This window comes from Poecilia latipinna, unplaced genomic scaffold (genome assembly GCF_001443285.1).
Source record: "Poecilia latipinna isolate Pla-1442-1.1 unplaced genomic scaffold, P_latipinna-1.0 Scaffold869, whole genome shotgun sequence".
Lineage (NCBI taxonomy): Eukaryota > Metazoa > Chordata > Actinopteri > Cyprinodontiformes > Poeciliidae > Poecilia > Poecilia latipinna.
Window position 1 is genome coordinate 194,538 of NW_015113485.1, and position 21,888 is coordinate 216,425.

The 21,888-nt window shown below is 40.4% G+C and overlaps 1 protein-coding gene across 7 annotated transcripts in view; it reads left to right on the top strand.

The window, feature by feature from the left end:
• The window catches only part of myh14 (myosin, heavy chain 14, non-muscle), a 36,959-nt gene extending 15,747 nt beyond the window's left edge, over positions 1–21,212 (top strand). For 4 of the 7 annotated variants that reach the window (XM_015048238.1, XM_015048240.1, XM_015048241.1 and 1 more), the window contains 31 exons: positions 4–177; positions 877–1,050; positions 1,141–1,255; positions 1,584–1,652; positions 3,695–3,900; positions 3,991–4,112; positions 4,232–4,301; positions 4,379–4,539; positions 5,838–5,946; positions 6,421–6,552; positions 6,651–6,857; positions 6,943–7,080; positions 7,958–8,081; positions 8,290–8,461; positions 8,542–8,754; positions 9,735–9,879; positions 10,487–10,693; positions 10,815–10,919; positions 11,042–11,194; positions 11,382–11,630; positions 11,726–11,839; positions 12,224–12,322; positions 12,414–12,626; positions 12,706–12,867; positions 12,952–13,080; positions 13,646–13,734; positions 13,816–13,939; positions 14,023–14,231; positions 15,934–16,042; positions 16,438–16,610; positions 18,049–21,212. In XM_015048238.1, the coding sequence (XP_014903724.1) occupies positions 4–177; positions 877–1,050; positions 1,141–1,255; positions 1,584–1,652; positions 3,695–3,900; positions 3,991–4,112; positions 4,232–4,301; positions 4,379–4,539; positions 5,838–5,946; positions 6,421–6,552; positions 6,651–6,857; positions 6,943–7,080; positions 7,958–8,081; positions 8,290–8,461; positions 8,542–8,754; positions 9,735–9,879; positions 10,487–10,693; positions 10,815–10,919; positions 11,042–11,194; positions 11,382–11,630; positions 11,726–11,839; positions 12,224–12,322; positions 12,414–12,626; positions 12,706–12,867; positions 12,952–13,080; positions 13,646–13,734; positions 13,816–13,939; positions 14,023–14,231; positions 15,934–16,042; positions 16,438–16,610; positions 18,049–18,238 (4,656 nt within the window). In that variant the 3' untranslated portion in view covers positions 18,239–21,212. Of the gene's footprint in view, positions 1–3; positions 178–876; positions 1,051–1,140; positions 1,256–1,583; positions 1,653–3,694; positions 3,901–3,990; positions 4,113–4,231; positions 4,302–4,378; positions 4,540–5,837; positions 5,947–6,420; positions 6,553–6,650; positions 6,858–6,942; positions 7,081–7,957; positions 8,082–8,289; positions 8,462–8,541; positions 8,755–9,734; positions 9,880–10,486; positions 10,694–10,814; positions 10,920–11,041; positions 11,195–11,381; positions 11,631–11,725; positions 11,840–12,223; positions 12,323–12,413; positions 12,627–12,705; positions 12,868–12,951; positions 13,081–13,645; positions 13,735–13,815; positions 13,940–14,022; positions 14,232–15,933; positions 16,043–16,437; positions 16,611–16,802; positions 16,844–18,048 lie in introns of all 7 variants that reach the window. The other 3 variants (XM_015048243.1, XM_015048244.1, XM_015048245.1) reach the window with 2 other exon arrangements.
• Positions 21,213–21,888: the final 676 nt, after the last annotated feature.

Below are 21,888 nucleotides of genomic sequence, written 5' to 3' on the forward strand. Positions count from 1 at the left end.
CAGCTGAACTCCTTTGAGCAGCTTTGTATCAACTACACCAACGAGAAACTGCAGCAGCTCTTCAACCACACCATGTTCATCCTGGAGCAGGAGGAGTACCAGAGAGAGGGCATCGAGTGGAACTTCATTGACTTCGGGCTCGACCTGCAGCCCTGCATTGACCTCATTGAGAGACCAGTACGTAGTAGCACAGCCCAAATTATATTTGTTTTTACAAAAAATACTTGCAGTATGAAGCATATAGTTATCAACAACTCTTTGAAGAATTTTGAATTCATTAGTTACAAAATTTCATTTCCTTGTGGGATCAATAAAGTGTTTTTGAATTTGAGTAAACCCATATTTAATACTTAAACTATCAATATTCTATCTATTTAATTTTAATTACACCAGATGAACAATCGTTATTTCTTTAAATTTGACCTAAAACCAAGACTAGCATAAAAAAACATCAATTGACTAATATTAATCTTATATAATTTATCCAGTGAAAATTATATGTTTATATGATACTTTGAACAGTTTTGTTTGCACATTGTCTAAGTTCAATTTTCAAATTATTCTAGTTTGACTCCACTTACTAATACACAAAAGTTATTTCTACTTGATCTGGATTTGCACATTTTAAACTCTGTTTTTCCCCTTATCTTATAAATTTGCTCCTTAGTCTGAAACAATGTTTTAATATTTTCCGGTGATTGCTTATTGTTGTCTTTTTAAAAGTATTTTTATACAATTTATTACACTAAATTGTAATAATTTAGATTTTAGTGTTTTCTAGATATCTCACCTTATACGTTATACTTATTGCTCCTTTTTGTTATGTTTCCTGATAAAGTTAAGCAAGATGATCTTACTTATGCTTTCATTTGTCAGGCTCACCCACCTGGCGTTCTGGCGCTGCTGGATGAAGAGTGCTGGTTTCCCCGGGCAACGGACCGCACATTTGTGGAGAAACTCTGTTCCGAACAAGGCAACCATTCAAAGTTCTACAAATCAAAGCAGCCGCGTGGAGAAGCTGACTTCTCCATAATTCACTATGCAGGAAAGGTATATATGCTTCTTTCTTGTCCACATTTTCTATTATCAGTTCTGTTCCTTCACACTTGTTCTGCCACTGTGTGGCGTCCTGATCTACAGGTGGACTACAAGGCGAATGATTGGTTAATAAAGAACATGGATCCTCTGAACGACAACGTGGCGTCTCTTCTTCATCAGTCGTCAGATCATTTTGTGTCTGAACTCTGGAAGGAGGGTGAGACTAAACACTGCATAGAGCTTTGGGATTGTGGATTTCTGTATTTTTTATTTTTATTTTATTTTGCAATACAATAACAGAAAAATACTTTCATCCCCAGTCAGCCAATCACGTTTCAATTATTTTTCTGGTGAACAATGTATTAACTTTACTCCACTTCTCTTTACTCTTTTTTGTTTCCTCTTGAGTTCCTTCTCCTTCTCGTCCTCTACCCGTTTACTCTTCGGCCGTTTCCTCCTCTTCTCTTCCCTCGGCACTACTTTGGTGCCCACTTCTTCCTGTCCTTCCTGTCTCGCCTCCAATGCTGTCCTGCTTCCTGCATCAGATATTCAAACTCTTCCTCGTGTGTACTTCTTTGACTCCTATGCCACTCTACAGACTAATGGCTCCGACAGTAGGTTTTATTTTTACCTCTTCTCTCCCAGTTTGTGTCGTTTTCTGGCTGCCCAGTTTGTGATTGTGGTGTGACGTTTATCGTTCTTTTCCCCGTCTTTTTCTTGTCAATATTAGTTTAGTTTGTGTGTGTGTGTGTGTGTGTGTGTGTGTGTGTGTGTGTGTGTGTGCGGTGGCTTTCAGGAATGTACACATCCCTGATAAGTTCCAGGTTTTTGAGTCTTAAGGTGTTCGTCAGTCTCAAAAAATATTTGCACCCTTTTCAGTAAAAACTGTAAAAATGATTTGTTTGCATTACATCGATAAACCCCTTATTATGACAGCTGACCAAATTTTTGCAGGTTTCTGCTGGTATTTTGATGATTTGAAGTTGGAAGGTCTTCTGTCTATCACCCTAATCAGATCAAGTCAATAAAGGAAATATTGGTGAAATGAAAAGATTATTTAGCACCTACATATGTCGTGGGTGTCAATAATTTAAGTTTTAACCTTTTTACAGAGAAATTGTTTTAATCATTGGCAACCTCCCCTTTAAATTCCCCAGGATTAAGTAGGTAAATTTGACAAAGAAGTCTGAACTTTAGTTCAAGTTCATTCGATTCACTTTAATTAATGGCAGGTCTGAACTCGAGAAGACTGAACGTGAACTTAAAACCATTTAAAGGTGTGAGCATTCAGCCATTCGATTTCCCACTCATTGATTTGTGGGGTTTTTCAATTGAATTGTGCAGGAAAAATGTTTCATTAGAGGTGGAAGAAGTTTGTACAACTTTTCTGAAAAGTCTGGATATTTAACAACAATGTGTACATTTTTGAGAGTTGTAAATTTAGCATTTGACTTTTAGTACCTTTGCTGTGATTGTGGGATGTTGCCTTTGCGTTTGTACTGACGTTTGATTTCCTGTCATGCTGTGCAAGTAGAAGAGTGACAATATGTCTACAGCTAGAAGCTTTTATTAAATTAATTTACCATCAGGCTGAAGGCAAAATTGATGCTTTCATTGTTTTCACAATCAGACAACAAAAACCTGAATTTACTCTGGCGAGACGTTATGTTGCAAATAGATCTGATTTCTTTTCCCTGTTTTTGAATTTAAATCAGTGGTTCTCTAAATTTCTACTTTTAACCCTTAAATAAATAACAGCAAGCAAATATGTTTCATGAATTGTATCCATTTATGGCCTGTGGTTTTGAAATCTTGTTAAAATTAATTCATTTAGGGATCCTGAGGGTAATTTTCAGAATCACTAATTTAAATGTTTTATTGGTCTGATTGTTGGTATTTTGTTTGTTTGGAAAGTTTAGGTCAGTATGAAATAGTTTTGCTGTTATTGCATCTGATAGTACCGAGCATACTTTCTGCTCCAGATTAAATGATTTCTCTTTCAATCTGGACCAAGATGATGACTTTTTTTCTATTTTTTTACTGTTTGATTTCCTTTATTCTCTCCTAAATTAATGGATCTGTTTAATAATTAACAAGAAGACACAAATAAGTATTAAGAGTTTCTACATTCCTCATTGTTGCCTGTGGAGACTTTCACAGAGTCAGGTCAAAACCAGAATAAATCACTTTTATGCAGACGTTGCATGCCTGTCTGAACAAGTCCAGAGCTAACAGGTTTAGCTTGACAGGCTGTATTAATGTGTGTCTTTCACCAACTGCTGTTAATACTTTTCTTTGGATCGATTTCAGCTACAAATCCACATAATTTCACTATTTGTGTCAACAGCAGCCTCTCCTGGCTTTGTTGCACGGTGTTACGAAACATTTACAGCGCCTTCCAAGCCTGCTTGCGTCCTCTTGCTAAAAATGTAAAAATGTAAAAATGTAAAAATGTAGAAAACTTTAATGTAAATGAATAGTTTATAACCAGCAACATAATTCTGAAAAGTTTTATAAAATCAAATTCTTAATTTTTGGTCATTTGTTCACTGATCAAAACGCCAACATTATGAAATGTGCCAGTAAATGTCAATGGAGCCGGATCATGACAGCTGAATTCTGGAAAACTGAGACGCGGCTCTTTGCTCACATCCAGTCGACAGGATTGTGGGTCTGGACCAGGTGTCGACAGGAGAGAGCAGCGGATCCGTTCCGTTTGGAGCCGCTGGGCTGAAGACGAAGAAGGGGATGTTTCGGACCGTTGGTCAGCTCTACAAAGAGTCCCTGACCAAGCTGATGGCCACGCTCAGGAACACCAACCCCAACTTCCTGCGGTGCATTATCCCCAACCACGAGAAGAGGGTGAGACCTCCAGCTCTAGACCAGGCAGACAAAAGATGAGAGCAAGGAAAAATATCTGACCTTTCTTCTTCCTGCCTTACGTCTCCGCAGGCTGGCAAACTGGCACCGCACCTCGTTTTGGACCAGCTGAGGTGTAACGGCGTTCTGGAGGGAATCCGTATCTGCAGACAGGGTTTCCCCAACCGCATCCCATTCCAGGAGTTCAGACAGAGGTGTGGATTTATAACTCTCTGCGCCACAAGTTTTTAATCAACAAATTAAAAGCATTTCATCGCTGTCTGACGCTCTTTTCTCTTCCTCGCTCTCTCATCGCTTTCACATTTGTCTCCAGATACGAGATTCTTACTCCCAACGCCATCCCTCGCACCTTCATGGACGGCAAACAGGCGTCAGAGCTGATGGTAGGTGACATTTTACACACCAGAACCTCACAGGGAGGTGTGAGACAAGCTGACTGATGGCTGCTGTTGTCGTTCAGATCAATGCTTTGGAGCTGGATCCCAACCTGTACAGGGTGGGTCAGAGTAAAGTCTTCTTCAGAGCCGGAGTCCTGGCTCACCTGGAGGAGGAGAGAGACCTGAAGATCACAGACACCATCATACGCTTCCAGAGCGCCTCCAGAGGGTTTCTGGCTCGCAAGTAAGGCTTTACCTTGCTGCACAGAAAGCAGAAAGAGATTTTAACATGATTAATTAATCTGATTTGGCTAAAAATTTTAATCTTGTGTGCAAAAATAAAAGAAATTACTCACAACGCAAGCAAACTGGTCCCTTAAATGATGACTTTGATTCCTTGAGGGTGTTAATTTATTTTATTTTTTACATTACTATATACCATAGACAGTTTACTGGATATATTAATATTACAGAACATAGTTTCACATATGGCTGAGTGAAATGACTTGAAAGTTAAATCTCTGATTTTTTTTTTCACATCAGATCTTATTTCTGATGTTTTTTGCCTGACTTTTCTAAAAAATAAATATTTTCAAAAAGTGGCTTTTGTAATCCCTTCTGTGAGTTGTATGACATAGTATGAGGGTCAGGTTACGAGAAATATTGCTTAATTATGAGGAGATCGTCTTTTACTAGAAGAACATCTTAAAATTACCAGAAGAAAATGTTTTAATGAGAAAAAAATTTGATAAATTTTTTTTTGCTATTTTTTGTGTTTTCATAAAATTACGATTTCATTCCCCTGATGTTAACACTTCTTATAATGTTAACAGTTTATTCTACTGTCATATGACTTTATCCTCATACGAGTGTATTCATGTAACTTTATGAATTTATTCTCGTTAAAAAAAAAAACATAGCCTGATCGTTATATTTTGCTGTAGAGTTGACCTGAATTCAAAATCCAAACAAAAAAGAATTTGTTAAAACGCTTTTCAAGCAAGATGGCGTCCTTGGGCACGAACTATGGAAACTCAAGGAGCGGATTGGTGAAAAAAATCCATATACTGTCTTCAAAAAACAAAACTTAAGTTAATCCAGTTCCACGTGTGAATATAAAGCTGATTTAATGAGCTTGCCCCAAACTGGAGCGCCTCACAAAACCTGGGAGATAATTAAGTCAAGTTTCTGTTTGTCAGAACCTGAATGTGGTGTGTTGCATTGCAGCAAGAAAGTTGTGGGTTCAAATCCCGTCTGGGGATTTTCCACATAGCGTTTGCATGTGAAAACCTGTAAAAATCTTGCTTGATTATCTTTTCACGTGACTACAATGAGCTATTCCTGGTAGATGTGACACTAACACGTCAACATTAAGTAAATATTTGTCAGGAGGCGTGGTGGAGCACAGGTCAAAACATTTAGTCAGCTGTTGACTAATGGGCATTTACACCTAATAGTATGATTTAGATCCAGACTGATGGATGAGGAAGCCTCTCTATGATGGGTTTTGTGGTTGACTCTGGCTGTTTGTTCTTGTTTCAGGGCCTTTATGAAGAAGCAGCAGCAGCTGAGCGCTCTGAGGGTGATGCAGAGGAACTGTGCTGCGTACCTCAAACTCAGGAACTGGCAGTGGTGGCGGCTGTTTACAAAGGTGCACACAGATCACAGCTCAGACACGAGGCATTCAGAACACACCATACTCTGACATTATTATTAGATAATGCCATATTTCACTGCATCTTGCTACACCTACTTACGTGAATGTTAAATTGTTTACTTCATAAAAGTATTTGCTGTAAATCCGCAAATACACCCAGCACTTCTGCTGCTCATCACCGCCTTCTTTCTTCTTCAAAAGGCTTATGGTTAAATGACAAGTTTGGTTTGCATCCATGTCTGTCTGTGCAGCCGACCGCGCAGCAGCTGACCATAATTTTTACAGTGAAATCAACTAAATGAAAGCAATATTAGGTCACCTCCTGTCTGTTTTTGAAGAAGATTTAGTTAACACACACAACAGTTTGTTTTGATGGGACAACAGGGTGGGTAGTTGCCTGTAATTATATAATTGCTGTCAAAAATCTGGAGTTTGACTCAAGTTGTGGTTTGTGTTTGTGGCCACCAGGTGAAGCCGTTGCTGCAGGTGACCCGCCAGGATGAGGAAATACAGGCCAGAGAGTCGGAGCTCCACAAAGCCAAGGAGAACCTCACCAGAGTGGAGCAGGAATACTCTGAGCTGGACAGGAAGCACGCTCAGGTGCAAACAGACCTCCTCTTTGTTTCTACTCTGGTCTGAAAGTTTACTTTCCACCGTGACTCACTCCTCACTCATCACTCATACTCCCACTCCTCTAGCTGATAGAGGAAAAGGCGGTGTTGGCCGACCAGCTGCAGGCAGAGGCAGAGCTCTTTGCAGAGGCGGAGGAGATGCGGGCCAGGTTAGCCAGCCGGAAACAGGAGCTGGAGGAGGTTCTGAGCGAAATGGAGAGCCGGCTGGTGGAGGAGGAGGAGAGGGGAGCGCAGCTGGGCAATGAGAAGAAGAGGCTGCAGCAGAATGTACAGGTAATAGATGTGCAACTACAATCCTCTGAAGAAACAATCAGTGGATGCTGGGCAGGATGATTAAACAGACCTGGTGTCTGTTCAGGACCTGGAGGAGCAGCTAGAGGAGGAGGAAGGTGCCAGACAGCGCCTCCTGCTGGAGAAGGTTACCTTGGAGACCAAAGTGAAGAGTCTGGAGGCAGACCTCCTGACTGCCGTGGAGCAGAGAGACCGACTCAGCAAGGTCAGCTTCACATTACACTGGAGGCTATGTACTTAGCGCATTTAAGATGTCCGTCTCAGTGTAAACAAAATGCTAATAAAAACAAACTTTACAGGCTACCTCATATGCAAAATTCACTTTTTGCACATTTTTATACTTCCATTTGGGTTTCAATAGCTTCTAAAAACAGTAAAGCACCTAAAAAGGCATCAATAACTTAATAATTTTGATGTCTGGAAAATGAACTGTTTCAAAATCCTCCCGATTGTTGAATCACTGGCCCATTACCTATCAACCCAAGTTCCAGCACGTTTGGTGAGCTGGGTTTAATGGCTTGAGCTGTAAAATTAGTTTTCTTGTTAAGTTACCACCCAGAAACCACTTCCTGCATTCTTGTTGGTTGTACTGGAAGCACCACTTCTGCTTTTCAAAGACGTAAGGTTGTATAATTGTGCATCTGTTTGCAGCAACGTAAACCCTGAGTTAGGAGGGCATGGCCATCAGCAGCTTATTTGGATTTAAAGTGACAAGAAGAAGAAAAACAGCTCATTCTGAAAGGAGCTCAAAATAGGCAGAACTGACCAGACTGAAATCTCATTATCTAAGAATTATTTTGTGCAAAATAATGTATGTTTTGTATAGCCAATAGATCCATTCTAACCTTTCTGAGAAAGCTTAATAGGTCACTTTTCTGATGCAGTTAGTAAAAATAAATTGTAATACCTGTAATAGTCACATGTGTCTATATGTAGATAGTTGTGTTTTCTCAAAATGGATCCCAAGAGAAAATGTATAAAGGAAAAAGTATTTAGACCATGAAAAACCTTTAAACTTTCATATTATTTCAATAAGTGTCATGTACATGTTCCTAACATTTTTCCTGATTGTGTCTGAGCAGGAGAAAAAGCTGCTGGAGGAACATTTGAGTGAAGTGACCGACCAACTCACCGAGGAGGAGGAAAAGACTAAAAGCCTTAACAAACTTAAGAACAAGCAGGAGGCCGTCATTGCTGATCTAGAAGGTAGATGATATCATCCGTTCCCATTGCTCCTTTGAGTCTAAAAGAAGACTTGTTGCTGTATGTTCAAGCACATTTTGAATCATGCTGTTCCAGAACAGAAACATTTTATATCAGCCTTGTTATTGTTGGTACCATTTGGAGGTCAATACTCAATCAGTTGCTTAGTGATTCAAAAGTTGACCTTGCTTTGTGCCCTGTCTCTTTGCAGAACGTCTAAAACGTGAGGAGCAGGGCCGGCTAGAGCAGGAGAAGTGGAAGAGGAGGATGGAGAGCGACTCGTTGGAGGCCCAGGAGCAGCTGTCCGACCTGGGCATGCTGACCGCCGAGCTCAGAGGAACCCTGGCTCAGAAGGAGAAGGAGATCACTACCCTGCAGGGCCGGTGAGACTCAGCATAATAATAATACAAACATCCTGTGAGAAATTTTGAATAATTTTTATTTTCTATTAATTCTCTGTCAGGTTGGAGGAAGAAGGAGCGCGCCGTGCTGAAGCTCAGAGATCTCTGAGGGAGGCCTTGTCGCAAGTGTCTGAGCTAAAGGAGGAGGTGGAAAATGAACGAGGGATGAGGGAAAGAGCGGAGAAACAGAGGAGAGACCTGGGAGAGGAGCTGGAAGCTCTGAGAACCGAGCTGGAGGACACGCTGGACACCACGGCTACACAGCAAGAGCTCAGGTAAACACAGGCAAACTGGGACCTCTGAATACAAATTTAGTTAGTTTAGCATTTGGCAAATTGTGTCTTGAAAATATTTCACAGGGTTTGTCCTTGGAAAGGCCTGAAATTCATTTAGGTGTTTGTAAAGTGCCTGATTTCTGTATAAAGTCCTTGAAAGTTCCTGATATTCAAACCACACAGATTGGTAATAAAATGTAATCTTTTGTTAGATTAAAAACGTAAATTTAGGGCTGCAGTTGTGGCGTAGGCAGTAGAGTGCATAGTAATCCATGTAGAGAGACCTCTGTGATGCAGTTGGTGACAGGTTCAAGTCCCAGTCTGTTGACCTTTGCCCCACGTCTCCTCCCTTCTCTCACAACCCATCTTCCTGTCAATCTACTGAAAAATAAAGGCAACTAGAGCCAGAAAAAAATCCTTTAAAACAAAAAAAAGCCTAAATTTGGAAAGTCGTATTTACAGTTAAAATCAGATATTTTCACACACCTAATAAAAAGACACATGATATTTATTCCTCATTGTCTGAAGTTAAATCAGACAAAACCTCCCGTGTTTTAGGTCAGTTAAAGTCACAGAAATTAATTTATGAGACCTAAAATTTTGTTACAATTCAAAATGTATTTTTCAGTTAACTTGTATTGTTTTTATCTCCAATGTGTGGTGCTGAAAAAGTTTGAAAACATACCTTGAAAATGCTTGAAAAGTTCTTGAATTTTACTGCAGGAAAAGCATACGAACTCTGTTTTTAGTAAGGTGCTGCATGGGGATATCTTCACGCACAAGAAGTGCATGAAAAATGCAAAAATCAGTAGACGCAACAGGTATCCAGTAGATTGGCATATATGCATTCATGTGCAGAGGAAAGAAACGAGGAAATGTTTTCTGTTTTTCCGTATTGAGAGCCTTAAAAGGGAAAATGTCCAGACTTTTTGCACAGTAAATTACTACTGGCTATTGTCAACAATCCTACCTGTCCACAGATCTCGGCGGGAGGCGGAGCTAAACGAGCTGCAGCGATGTGTTGAAGAGGAGACGCGTCGCCACGAGGCCCAGCTTTCGGAGCTCAGGATCAAACACAGCGCAGCCATAGACAACCTGCAGGAGCAACTGGACAACAGCAAGAGGGTACAGGAAACACACACACATCAACATATCCATATGTAAACGTGCACTGTTACCAGAGACGAGTAGTAATTAGTTACATTTACTTGAGTATAACAACTTTTATTAAAAATGTACTTTTAAGAGTGTTTTTACGATGCTTACTTTTTACTTTTGCTTGAGTCATTTTATTATGAAGTACATCTGCTCTTACTTGAGTAAAGTTTCTGGATACACTACCCGCTGTCTTAACCAGAAATTCACCAGACACAAACCTGCAGTCTTTGTTAAAGTTGCATAAGTTTTAAATTGAAAGAAATTGATTTTGAAAAATGTTTCTATTGCCTGATTTAGTTATTTTGTAATTATACTACTTATATGAATCATTTTCATTTTGGTCTTTAAAATAAAATTTCGACATAACTTTATATTTTTATCTGTCTGATGATGTAATTTTTAAATACTGACTCAGTACTTCACAAAACATTTTCTACTCTTACTTCATTCATTTCTTGGACAGTTACTTTTCACTTTAACTTGAGTAAAAATATGTTGAAGTAGTGCTACTTGAGTACAATCTTTGGCTCCTCTAGCCGCCTCTGATCGTTGCCTGCTGTGGCGTCTCCTTCAGGCTCGTCAGTCCCTGGAGAAGGCCAAAGCTGTCCTGGAGGAGGAGCGGCAGAATTTGACCGAGGAAATCAAGAACCTCCAGACGAGCCGCTCGGAGAGCGAGCGAGGCCGGAAGAGGGCCGATAGTCAGCTGCAGGAGCTCAACGCTCGCCTGGCTCAGGCCGACAGGGAGCGCGAGGACAGGGAGGAGCGCATGCACAAGCTGCAGGTGCAGTAACACACCCGACACTGATGCTATGTGTTCATCTAATGTTTCCACTCTGTTCAGACACTTTTTGGGTGTTAGATGTTTGTTAATCCACATTAAAAACCAACTGTGTTTCTTTCAGTGTGAGATCGAAGGGTTGTCCGGCAATTTGTCTTCCTCTGACTCCAAATCTCTCCGGCTCGCTAAAGAAGTCTCCAGTCTGGAGAGTCAGCTGCATGATGCAAAGGTAAAGATCGTTTCACAGATATTTTTAGAGTAGAAATCTATTTTTAATTGCTAGTTATATAAAATATTTTGTTGTGAAAAAGTTCTCACATAGTTTGTGTTTGTCTTTTCTTGTGTGTTCAGGAGCTGCTCCAAGATGAGACCCGCCAGAAGATGGCTCTGGCCTCCAGGGTGCGAGCTCTGGAGGAGGAGAAGAACGGACTGATGGAAAGACTGGAGGAAGAAGAAGAAAGAGCCAAAGAGTTGAGCCGTCAGATACAAACACACAACCAGCAGGTAAAACAGTCGAAACAGTGACTCAAAAAATATCATTGTCAGAAAAATGCTGTGAAATTACTGGCAGGTTTGAAAAACAATAGAACAGATCTGATTTATTTAGAAAGGTCTTAATTTCTCTGATGAGGTTTGCTCCTTAGACTTTATGTTACATTTGCTATACTGATCTCTATGTTTTGTTGTGCAGCTTGCAGAGCTCCGTAAACAATCTGAGGAGGTGAGCACCGCCGTGGAAGCTGGAGAGGAGACGCGCAGGAAGCTCCAGAGAGAGCTGGACAGCGCCATCCAAAAGGAGCGACAGAAGGAGGAGGAGAAGGAGCGAATCGAGAGGCAGAGGGAGCGTCTGAGGGAGGAGCTGGAGGACATGACCATCGCCCTGCAGAGAGAGAGGCAGAACTGCACAGCCCTCGAAAAGAGGCAGAAGAAATTTGACCAGGTGAGTGAAATGACACAGGCTTCAAAATGTAAACAAAGGTCATATTTATTTGACGTATTGCCACATCAGTAACCTCGTCCCTGTTGCCCTATCAGTGCCTGGCAGAGGAGAAAGGAGTGAGCGCTCGTCTTGCAGAAGAGAGGGACAGAGCAGAAGCAGACAGCCGGGAGAAGGAAACGAAATGTCTCTTCCTGTCTCGATCCCTGCAGGTAAACTAGTTCATCAAAACCACATAGTTCTCTGTGCTTTTATGATTTTAAGTGGCAAAATAACAAAATACGACCTTATTGTGAAGTAGAAGAGCAATAACACGTGGTTTCCCTTTTTTTTCTTTTGAAAATATAAATCTGAAAACTTTGATGAGCATTTTTATTAAGCTCCCTTTAATAAAATCTAATACAACAAGTTACCTTTAGGAGTCACAGTAAATAAAGTCAACATTTGTGTAATATATTCTCAATATAAAGAACATTAGCGAACAAACAGCATCATTAAGACAAGAAAACAACTTAAAACCACAAATACTTTTGCAAAAAGCTGTATATTTGTAACGTTTGATTCTATTGGTTGTTGCTGTGGTTTTCCACATGTAGGAGGTGCAGGACCAGCGAGACGAGCTGGAGAGAGCCAACAAGCAGCTCCGTCTGGAAATGGAGCAACTCGTTAACCAGCAGGATGACGTCGGCAAAAATGTAGGAATCCGCCTCATGTTCACTTTGCTCAGGGTATCCATCAGTATCGCTCTCAGGGATTTACAGAGCCTTTTTTTTTACCTGGCTGTAGGTTCACGAACTGGAACGCAGCAAGAGGAGCTTGGAATCAGAAGTTCAGAACCTGCGCACTCAGACGCAGGAGCTGGAGGAGGAGCTGAGTGAGGCGGAGAACTTGAGGCTGAGGCTGGAGGTCAACCTGCAGGCACTCAAGGCTCAGTTTGAAAGAGAGATAAGCAACAACGAGGAGAAGGGAGAAGAGAAGAGGAGAGCGCTCAGCAAGCAGGTACAGAGGAGGAGGGAGCAGAGCACTGGCATGGCTTTTTATCCCTGTTTTCATTTCCTCTAACTTTTTCTGAAACCAGGTGAAAGAGCTGGAGATCCACTTGGAAGAGGAGCGGACTCAGCGCTCGCAGGCCGTAGCGGCCAAGAAGCAGCTTGAGGCGGAGCTGCAAGAAGCCGAGGCACAACTAGAGGCAGCCAGCCGCGGCAAAGAGGATTCTGTCAAGCAGCTCCGCAGGCTGCAGGTGAAAATCCATCCATAGGCCAATCGAAACCTCTGTACAGGTCAACATACGTGAGTTTAAATCGCCATTTTTTGTTCAACTCAGGGGCAAATGAAGGAGATTCTTCGCGAGCTAGATGAGACCAAGTTATCCAAAGATGAAGTGGTTGCACAGTTGAAAGATTCCGAGAAGAAAATACAAACACTGGAAGCAGAAGTGCTGCATCTCACAGAGGTACGTTGATTTGTTTCAGAGTATGAAATATGGACGTCACAGACTTTTTAAAGAGCTTTGAGACTTTGATCCGAAACAAAACAAAAAAAATCTGAGAGAACTTCAGGAAGCCTTTAGGAAACAAATAAGCAACACAAGTTCAAAAGGTTTCACAAACATCTGGCTGATGTTTACTAAATGCTAGAAAACTTAGCAAACACATTTGTTTTTTGATACTTTCTTCGATTCATTTGAACAGGAAGGTCATTTACCTTAACGCGATTTGTTTGGATTGTTTCAGTGTAATGAATATTTATTATTCCTAATGGATCAATGGCTTATTGATCTGTATAGTTGAAGTAAAGGTTGGCTTATATTTCATACAATAAGCAATGTTATTGAAAGTGGGGGATTTTTTTAGTTAAATACTATCACAAGACATTATTATTAACAGTAATAAATGATAAAATAGTGTTTTTATCTCCAAAAGTTTTAAATCTTACCTTGAAAAGAGCTTTTATTTCACTGTGGGGAAACATAAGTCCTGATGTTTGGATTTCCTGTCTGCATCCTGGTGTTTGTGCAGGAGCTGGCTGTATCGGACAGACAGAGGAGGCAGGCGCAGCAGGAGAGAGATGAGATGTCAGAGGAGATGGTCTCCAGCAGCTCTGGAAAGTTAGTAGTTCACATTTTTTACATCCTATCCATTCAGTTCTGCCTTTGTCTTGGTTCTCCTGAGATTTCCTGTTGTTCCAGGAACGTTCTGTTTGACGAAAAGAGGAGGCTAGAGGTTCGAGTCACCCAGCTGGAGGAGGATCTGGAGGAGGAGCAGGCGAACTCTGAACTGCTGATGGAAAGGCAAAGGAAGACGGCTCTGCAGGTGCGATGAGCGAACTCGGATTCATTAATCTCTCTAGCAACGTCTTTAAACTCGCCCTAATGGCCGCTCTGCTCCGGCTGCAGGTGGAGACGCTGACTGTGCAGCTGCAGGGGGAGAGGACTCTGGCCCAGAAGGCCGAGTCGTCCCGAGAGCAGCTGGAGAAGCAGAACAAGGAGCTGAAGGCCCGACTGGAGGAGCTGGAGGGAGCAGTGAGGGGCAAACACAAGCTCAGCGTCGCCGCCCTGGAGGCTAAGATTGACACCATGGAGGAGCAGCTGGAGCAAGAGAGACAGTGAGGAAATCAAATACATATTTTACAGGAATGAATGTGTCTTTAGTGCAGTTAAACACACATTTAACTGGAGTAATGGATTTAACTGGCTAAATAAAAGGAGGGAAACACATTTTAATGTTGTTACTTTAAATAACTTTTGAAATGTATACCTGAAAACAGAGGGGGAAATTATCCCATGTTAGAACATATTTATATAAAATCACAAATGGAATAATTACTGGTATGAAATAGTTTAAGACAATAGTTCCTTAATATTGATTTTAAAAAGTACTAGTTCACTTAGCAAAACATTTTTCTCATGTTTTAAGTAAAAAAATCTGCAAGTTGAACTTAAAGGAATTATTGACAAGGACCTTTATCGAACTGAAATGTTGCTTGTAAGTTAATTTTGTCATATTTCAAGTGCACTCAGATATTTGTATTAGAAATTAGACAAGAAAAACTTGATAAGATTTTGTGTTTTTGCAGTGAAGAGGTCTAAGGTCACTTTCTAATCAGGCTTCAGCCACTTCCAGTTTTTGAAACTGGACTCCCCACTGAGAGAGGGGAGACATAACAACATGTTTAAAAAAGAAATAATAGCATTGCCCCCTAAACAAGTGTTTTTATTGCTTTCATTCAAGTGTAGGCACTGCCTGTGTTGAGCTAGGAAACCTGCTTACAGCTAAGAATAGAGAGATCAGACTCTTTGCTGTCATGCACACTGAGTGATTCACTGTCTGAGAGCTAGCGTCAGCTTTACAAATTATGTTTCTACAAACTGTGCTGCGGTAGAGATGGGAGGCATTTCACTGGCTCCAACCAAGAAATGTTATAAGAGGACACTAAGTGCCGTCCTGCCCAGAAGGGTTTGCGCAAAGATTTAACAGTGAGGGTAACAATAATTGTTCCACAGATAATTTTTTTAATGAGGACCTCTTATACAAAATTCACATTTTAAACATTTTCATGCTTCCATTTTGGTATCAACTGCCTCTAAAAACAGACCAAGTAGTAAAAAAAAAAAGAACACCCACTCTTTTTTTGGCAATAAGTCCATGTTTTTTGTTTTTGTCTGAAAAATGAGCCGCTTCCAAAACGTCACAAATCAACATGCGCTGCCCCTTATGTAGCCCGTTACTTAGCAACCAAAGCTGAGCTCCCGCAGCTGGTTTTACCGCTGTATGTGCTGCACAATGGCTGCTGGGACAAAAAAACAAAACAAAACACTTGCTTCATTCTTGTTGGCTGTGCAGGAGGCTCTACTTCTGCTTTTCAAAGAAGCAGAAGTCTGTTTGCAGCCATTGTCACGTAGGAGCGTAACTGTTGAGTTGGGGGGGCGTGGCCAGCGGCAGCTTATTTGAGTTTAAAGTTACAAGAAAACAGCTCATTCTGAAAGAACTGACCAGAAATCTCATGATCAAAGTTTGTTTTTTTAAAGCCCAGAGATCTATGCTAACCTAGATAATAGGTTAAAAGATCACATTTAAAAAAAATTTGTCCAAACAGTATTTTCCCCCAAAATGCAATACAGGATGGATTTAACTTTTCTTTGCTAGACTTTTATGTTTTCTGTCAATGAAAACATAATCTATTAATAACATGCACCAAATCAGCAACTTTCAGGTTTTGTCCAGCTTCAGAAGGCAGGATTTTATCACGACAGTTGTAGATCATCTTAGATTAACTAAATCAATCACAACATTTCCAAATCCCACAGAGAGAGAGCCATTGCCAACAAACTGACGCGGAAGACGGAGAAGAAGCTGAAGGAGGCGATGATGCAAGCAGAAGACGAGCGGAGACACGCAGACCAGTACAGAGAGCAGGTGAGCAGTCAGAGAGACGCAGAGCTTCACATGATGACTTCCTCTGGCTTACTGAGGTCATCTGAACAAAAAGAGAAAAATCCTCCCCAAATAGAGAGGACTTATCCGTCTCAGTCCACGCTAATCCTAATGCTGTCCTGGCATCTGTTTGGTCTCTGTGGAGTGAGACTTCTGTCCTCCTACTGGAAGCTAAATCCCTCACCCACAGCAGAAACACGCACTCTCCTCCCAAAACATCATCAGGCAGTAATCCACCAGGTTTAATCAGATTTCTGATCCCAATCAGTCCTGTCCTTCCCAGACTAATCTCCTGCTTCCTGGGAGGAGGGGGTAAATAAATAAAGATTTCTCGTCTCATTGTCACCTCAACCTCTGAACCCGACCTTCTACTGCAGCTGGATAAGTCGATGGTTCGCCTGAAGCAGCTGAAGCGGCAGCTGGAGGAGGTGGAGGAGGAAAACTCCCGCTCCAACGCTCAGAAGAGGAAGCTGCAGAGGGAGCTGGAGGAGCTCACTGACAGCAGCCAGACGATGACGCGGGAGATCTCCTCGCTCCGCACCCAGCTCAGGTGAGCAACGTCGTCCATCTTCTGTTTTCACCTAACCTGATCATCGTTTTTTTTTTGTTGTTGTTTTGTTTTTTCTTTCTTTAACACCCTGCTAACTCCATATGATTTGTTTTGCTTTACTCTTTTGTTGCATCCATTTGCGTCCACCTAACACTGACACATTACCCCATCTGTCTGCGTCCCAACGCTCAGCGTCCCCGACTGGAGAGCAGAGAACTAGGTCAATGTGTGTGGTACGTTTTGAGAATCTGTGTTTGTCTCTGTGCTGTCATCTGAAGTGCCTCAGAGGGGCGGCGTGTTGGATTTAGGCAGATTCATGTCTTCAGAAGGACAAAGACGTCTTGAAATCCAACACACTGCTTCGCCTGTGTCCGCCTCATCGACTGTTTGTTTGCAGCAAAAGTATTCGTGCCTGTTGGATCTGTCTTTCAAAGATTTTCCTTGAACTTTGGCTGATTTCTTCCGATTATCTTCAGTGTGTGCTTAAAAGTAAAATGAAGAAATGAGAGACAGAAGAAAAGTTAGAAAAATATTATTTTATTCATCAATTATTCTGACGATTAACTAGATACAAAAAATTGGCATAGTTACAGATTTCTCATGTAACCATTTAAGTTTATTTTAAACAAATAATTCAATTCTTTTTCTTAAATAATAAAATAAACATCGTTGCACCTAAAGTTCAACAACATCACATTCCTTTAGTGAACGCTTCATCATTTGTAGCAAAGAATGAACCTGCAACTAAGAAAACGGTTAGCATCAACAATTCAGCCCTTTCTGCTTGACTTATCAATACTGTGTATCTGTTGAATATTGAGATTAACTGATTAATTACTGAATAACAAATGTTGATTAAAAGGAGATTTTTCTTTTTACCGAATTTGAATCAGGTGAAGCTAAAACTCGGAGGAGACCTGGGTAGAACATATTCACAAAGGTTTTTTATCTTAAACATAAAATACAGACATTTTGTGCATTTTGGCTTAATTTCTGCTCTGAGTTAGTTGTTCTTTCAGCAAATCATCTTTTTTTGAATTCATATAGTCAAGTTAACAATTATTCAGTCACTAAATTAGCTGACGATTTTTTAAGTAATTGATTCATCATAACTAATAATTTCAGACCTAATGTGAAGTCATTCTCTGTCTAGTTGTCCTGTACGTTTGTAGCTCTTACCTTAAATTTATTGGGTTTTTTATGGATTACTTCATAGCTCAGGTCAACACTTTAACAAACATGGTTCTGAAATAATAATTAAAAAAAACACACACACACACACACAAAAATTAAAAAAAAAAGCAGCCAAAGTCCAAAGAAAAATAATTACTAGTTCAGAAAGGCCTTCTTCACAGTGTAACAAATTGTCTGATAATTATTTTATTATTTCAGCTGGCTAAATGCAGGGCTTGTTGTGAGCGTCTCCCTTGTCTTCCAGGCGTGCTCCTCTGCCGCTGTCGATGCGAGGGCGCAGAGCGCTGGTGGACGACCTCTCGCTGGAGAACTCCGACTCGGAGGAGCTCCCCGCCTCCCCCACCCCGACCCCCGGACTCCCACAGAGCCTGACCCCGTCCTCGGAGCAAAGCCTGGACCCGCCTCCACCGTACAGCGTCAACAACGCGGAGTGACGCTCGCAGTGACTCAGACGCAGCCTCGAACACTCAGGGGTGGAGGAGCGACACGCACATAACAGCTCTAGTTTTAAATCAAAGTCATACAGGATGGGTGTAAGTGGTGCTACAACTATGTGCCGATGCTTCTTCTTTCTCAGCTAATTCAGTAAAAATAGATTTTTTTTTTATTTTTTTTTTATGTAAGATAACACAGACGAGCAATTTCTAACCATGAAACTGAAAAACTCCTGGTTTTAAATGGAAAATAAGTTATTATCTGCTAATTTCATGACAGTTTCAGGACACAGAGAGCAGACTTAATAAGTTCATGTCTTTTCCATAAGTTGATGTTTCCAAGCCATGTGGGGTTTGACTGTATGGATCTGACTTGAAGTTCTGCTCAGGCTGAAAATGACAATCTAGCACGACGTAAAATAGCCAATAAGAACAAGATCAACCACGTTTAAATTATAACAAGAGCAATATTTCTCTAAATAACCTGTAAGATGGTGGGATGCATCAATTCTCCTGCCATCAGGCATGACTTGGTGATTCTTCTTAGATTAGAAAGTGTTTGTTGTTGGATGTGGCGGAGGGTCGGGGTAGTTTCTTTAACTTAAGTCTTAACATATTGCTTCTATAATTTAAATCCAACATGAATTTATGCTGCTTGGGGCTCAGTATTGTGTGAGTCTGGTTATTTCTGCGCCTGCAGGACGTGCATGGGAGATTTATCACTGCTGTTGAAAGAGAAAAAAAATATGACAAAAACGAGCCAGAAACACCCTGTGGAGAATCCTGCTATTTCATCTTTTTATTTATCCGAAGCGGCACATCAGCTTTCTTATCAGTGTCTGATACAGACACTGCTTTTTTTTTTTTTTTTTTTTTTTTTTTTGTACGTCTGACTTGACTGCACTGATGATGAGCTGTGTAAACAAAGCTTTTGTGTTTAACCAAACGGCGGGCGTACGGATGAGAAAAGGGACTTAAATTTGTAGTAAACATAGAGTAGCAGTAGAACGAAGCAGAGGGAGGGCGGCCGGGCCGGGGCGGGGCGACCATAGACTTTTCATATGCTTGTAGTATTAGGTTTAAACAAAACGACAACGGTGGCACTGACAGATGAATTTTTATTAAGCTGTTTTTTTACTTTATCTACTGAGATCAACATTATCTGTGTGGGTCAAACCGAACACACTCTGCTGTGAAACCGGGTTTGAAACGCGCGTCTCTTCAGATTGTTTCCATGTATTTGTTTTTACTAAATGAGGGTTTTTTTGCACTTGTTTGCCTGATAGGAACCAGTTCCGCCTGTAAAAGCTAGATGGCATATTCCCCTTTAAGCATATTTACATTTCCATGGTAAATAATGAGATCTGGGTCAATTCGCCCCCTCATTTTGCTCCTTATCTGTTGATGTTAAATACCTTTATACAGTTTGCTGCCTTACAGATTTCTGCTTATTTTTGCTTTTCGTCACACTTTAGGTATTGCAGATCATCAAATTAACTTGCTGCTGAATAAAAAAAAAGCATTTTACAAACTATTCAAGTTATTAAAACTAACCTGGAGCTACATGAAAAAGACATAACCAGCCTTTAGAGTGGATTACAGTATCATTGTCTGCAATATCGCCATCACAACAAAATGCTTGGATGCAATATTTATATTTCACACATCATGCATTGATGTAGAGAATATAGATCATATATTTGAGCAACTGGATGGAATTAAACTCCTATAAAAACTTCATAAAGAGGCGCAGGATCATTGCAGTTGTATTGTCATTAAATATTCTCATGAAGTTTTGCAGCTATTTCCCAGTTGTTGAGTCATATGCAAGTGTGAAGACAAAGAGTTTTTCCACTGGAAAGTCAAGAAATCACTTAAAAATAACCATAGCACAGTAACACAAAGCGTGCTAAAAGATCCCAAAAAGCGTCTAAACTTAACCATCAGTTTATTTATCTCAGTAGTTGGGTATTTTGATGAATTATGTTGAGGGGAAAAAATACGATAAAAACGTTTAGCTGTTACATTTGATTAAAAAAGTGTTTCCTTTGAATTTGATACAGATTTCTCGATCCAAACATGGGAAAGCATGTGGTATGGTGAAGGAGCAAATTGACCCAGAGGTACCAGCATAGCATAAAAACATAAATCCATTTAACTCAGCTGTAAATCAATATCTAGAAAAAGAAACGGAGGCTGAAATTTGCCATTTAAAACTCGATATCCACTAGATCTGGTGAAAAACTGAACTGAAGAGCAAAAACCTGTAGATTTACTTCCAGGTTGTGAATCAAAGACTCCTCCTAATTATTAGAACAATAAAAATAAAGTATTTATTTCCTGCTTAACTCAACTGGAACCAATGAAAACTTAAGATTGTGTTGCTTTGAATGTTTATTCTTTGTCAGTTTTAATGAAAAATGTTTACCACTGAGAAATCTCAAGGCCTCTGCAGTAGTTTTTTTTTTTTTTTTCCTTCTGTTTACATTAATTCAGCAGCTGCATGTGCATCCATGTATCCCCCTGTTTCACAGCAACAGGTGAAGTGGAAACAAAAATGTGTCACAACAACTTTAATTTCTCTTTTCTGAAAGTGTAGGTCTTTACTTTAGCAATATGCAAGCTGTTGTTTTTGTGTAAAAGTTGCACTTTACACACCACCAGTTGGGATAAAAATCAGGCATGAAGCCAAACGAGCTGAGATCACATGTCACAGTGATGCAATCTGTCTGAAAGCGGCGACTTTGATCAAACAGGTTCAAAACGCTAAAATGAGACGAGCCGAGTCCTGGTCACCTGTAGCAAGAAATGAGGCCGAAGCTCTTCTGAGGTGTTTTTGATTTTTTTTTTCCTGAGTGTTTGTTTATGGCTACTGTGGAACTTGAAGCATTTTGGAAATATGTTTTTATTGTTTTAGCCTTTTTTTTTGTTAATGATATTGTAATTATTAAACATCTGACTGGGGTTAACTTTATTATTTGTGATTGGTTTTGATCTTTGTGCGTGCGTGCGTGCGAACATGCAAACTCCCGGGAGAAAGAGGGATATGAACCCAGGACTTTCCTGTTGCCACTCTGCAAACAGGAAATCAATCAGAACCTGTCTTGCGGCATGAAGTAGGGTAAAAGTCTCAATATAAAGAAATATAAAAACAGGTAAGAAGAAAATGTAATCAGTCTGGAATTTGTTCCAAAAATGATTTTAAGACTTTAGGACCAGAGATATAAACGTTACCCACAAGAGAAAACCTTCCCAGAAGTGGCTGACCGACCAAAATTACTCCAAAAGCGCATTAAAAAATTTTCGTCCAGGAGTTCACTAAAGTACCCAGAACAACATCTAAAGCACTGCAGGTCTGTTTTACATCACCAAGTGTTAGTTTTCATGATTCAACAATGTGAAAGAGTCTGTTTATCTAATAAAACACGTTTATCATCCATCTGGTGAATTATATGTTTAATAAAATGTCCTGCTGACAGTCAAACATGGTGGTGAGGCACTTTGCTCTGCAGGACAACTTCCTGTAATTAATGTAAACATTAATTTGTCTCTGGAAAATGTCTTGGCATCAGTTTTTTTTATCTTAAGCTGAAGCGCATACAGCAGGAAAATGATCTGATGCTCACCAGTAATTCCTCTGAAGAGCTAAA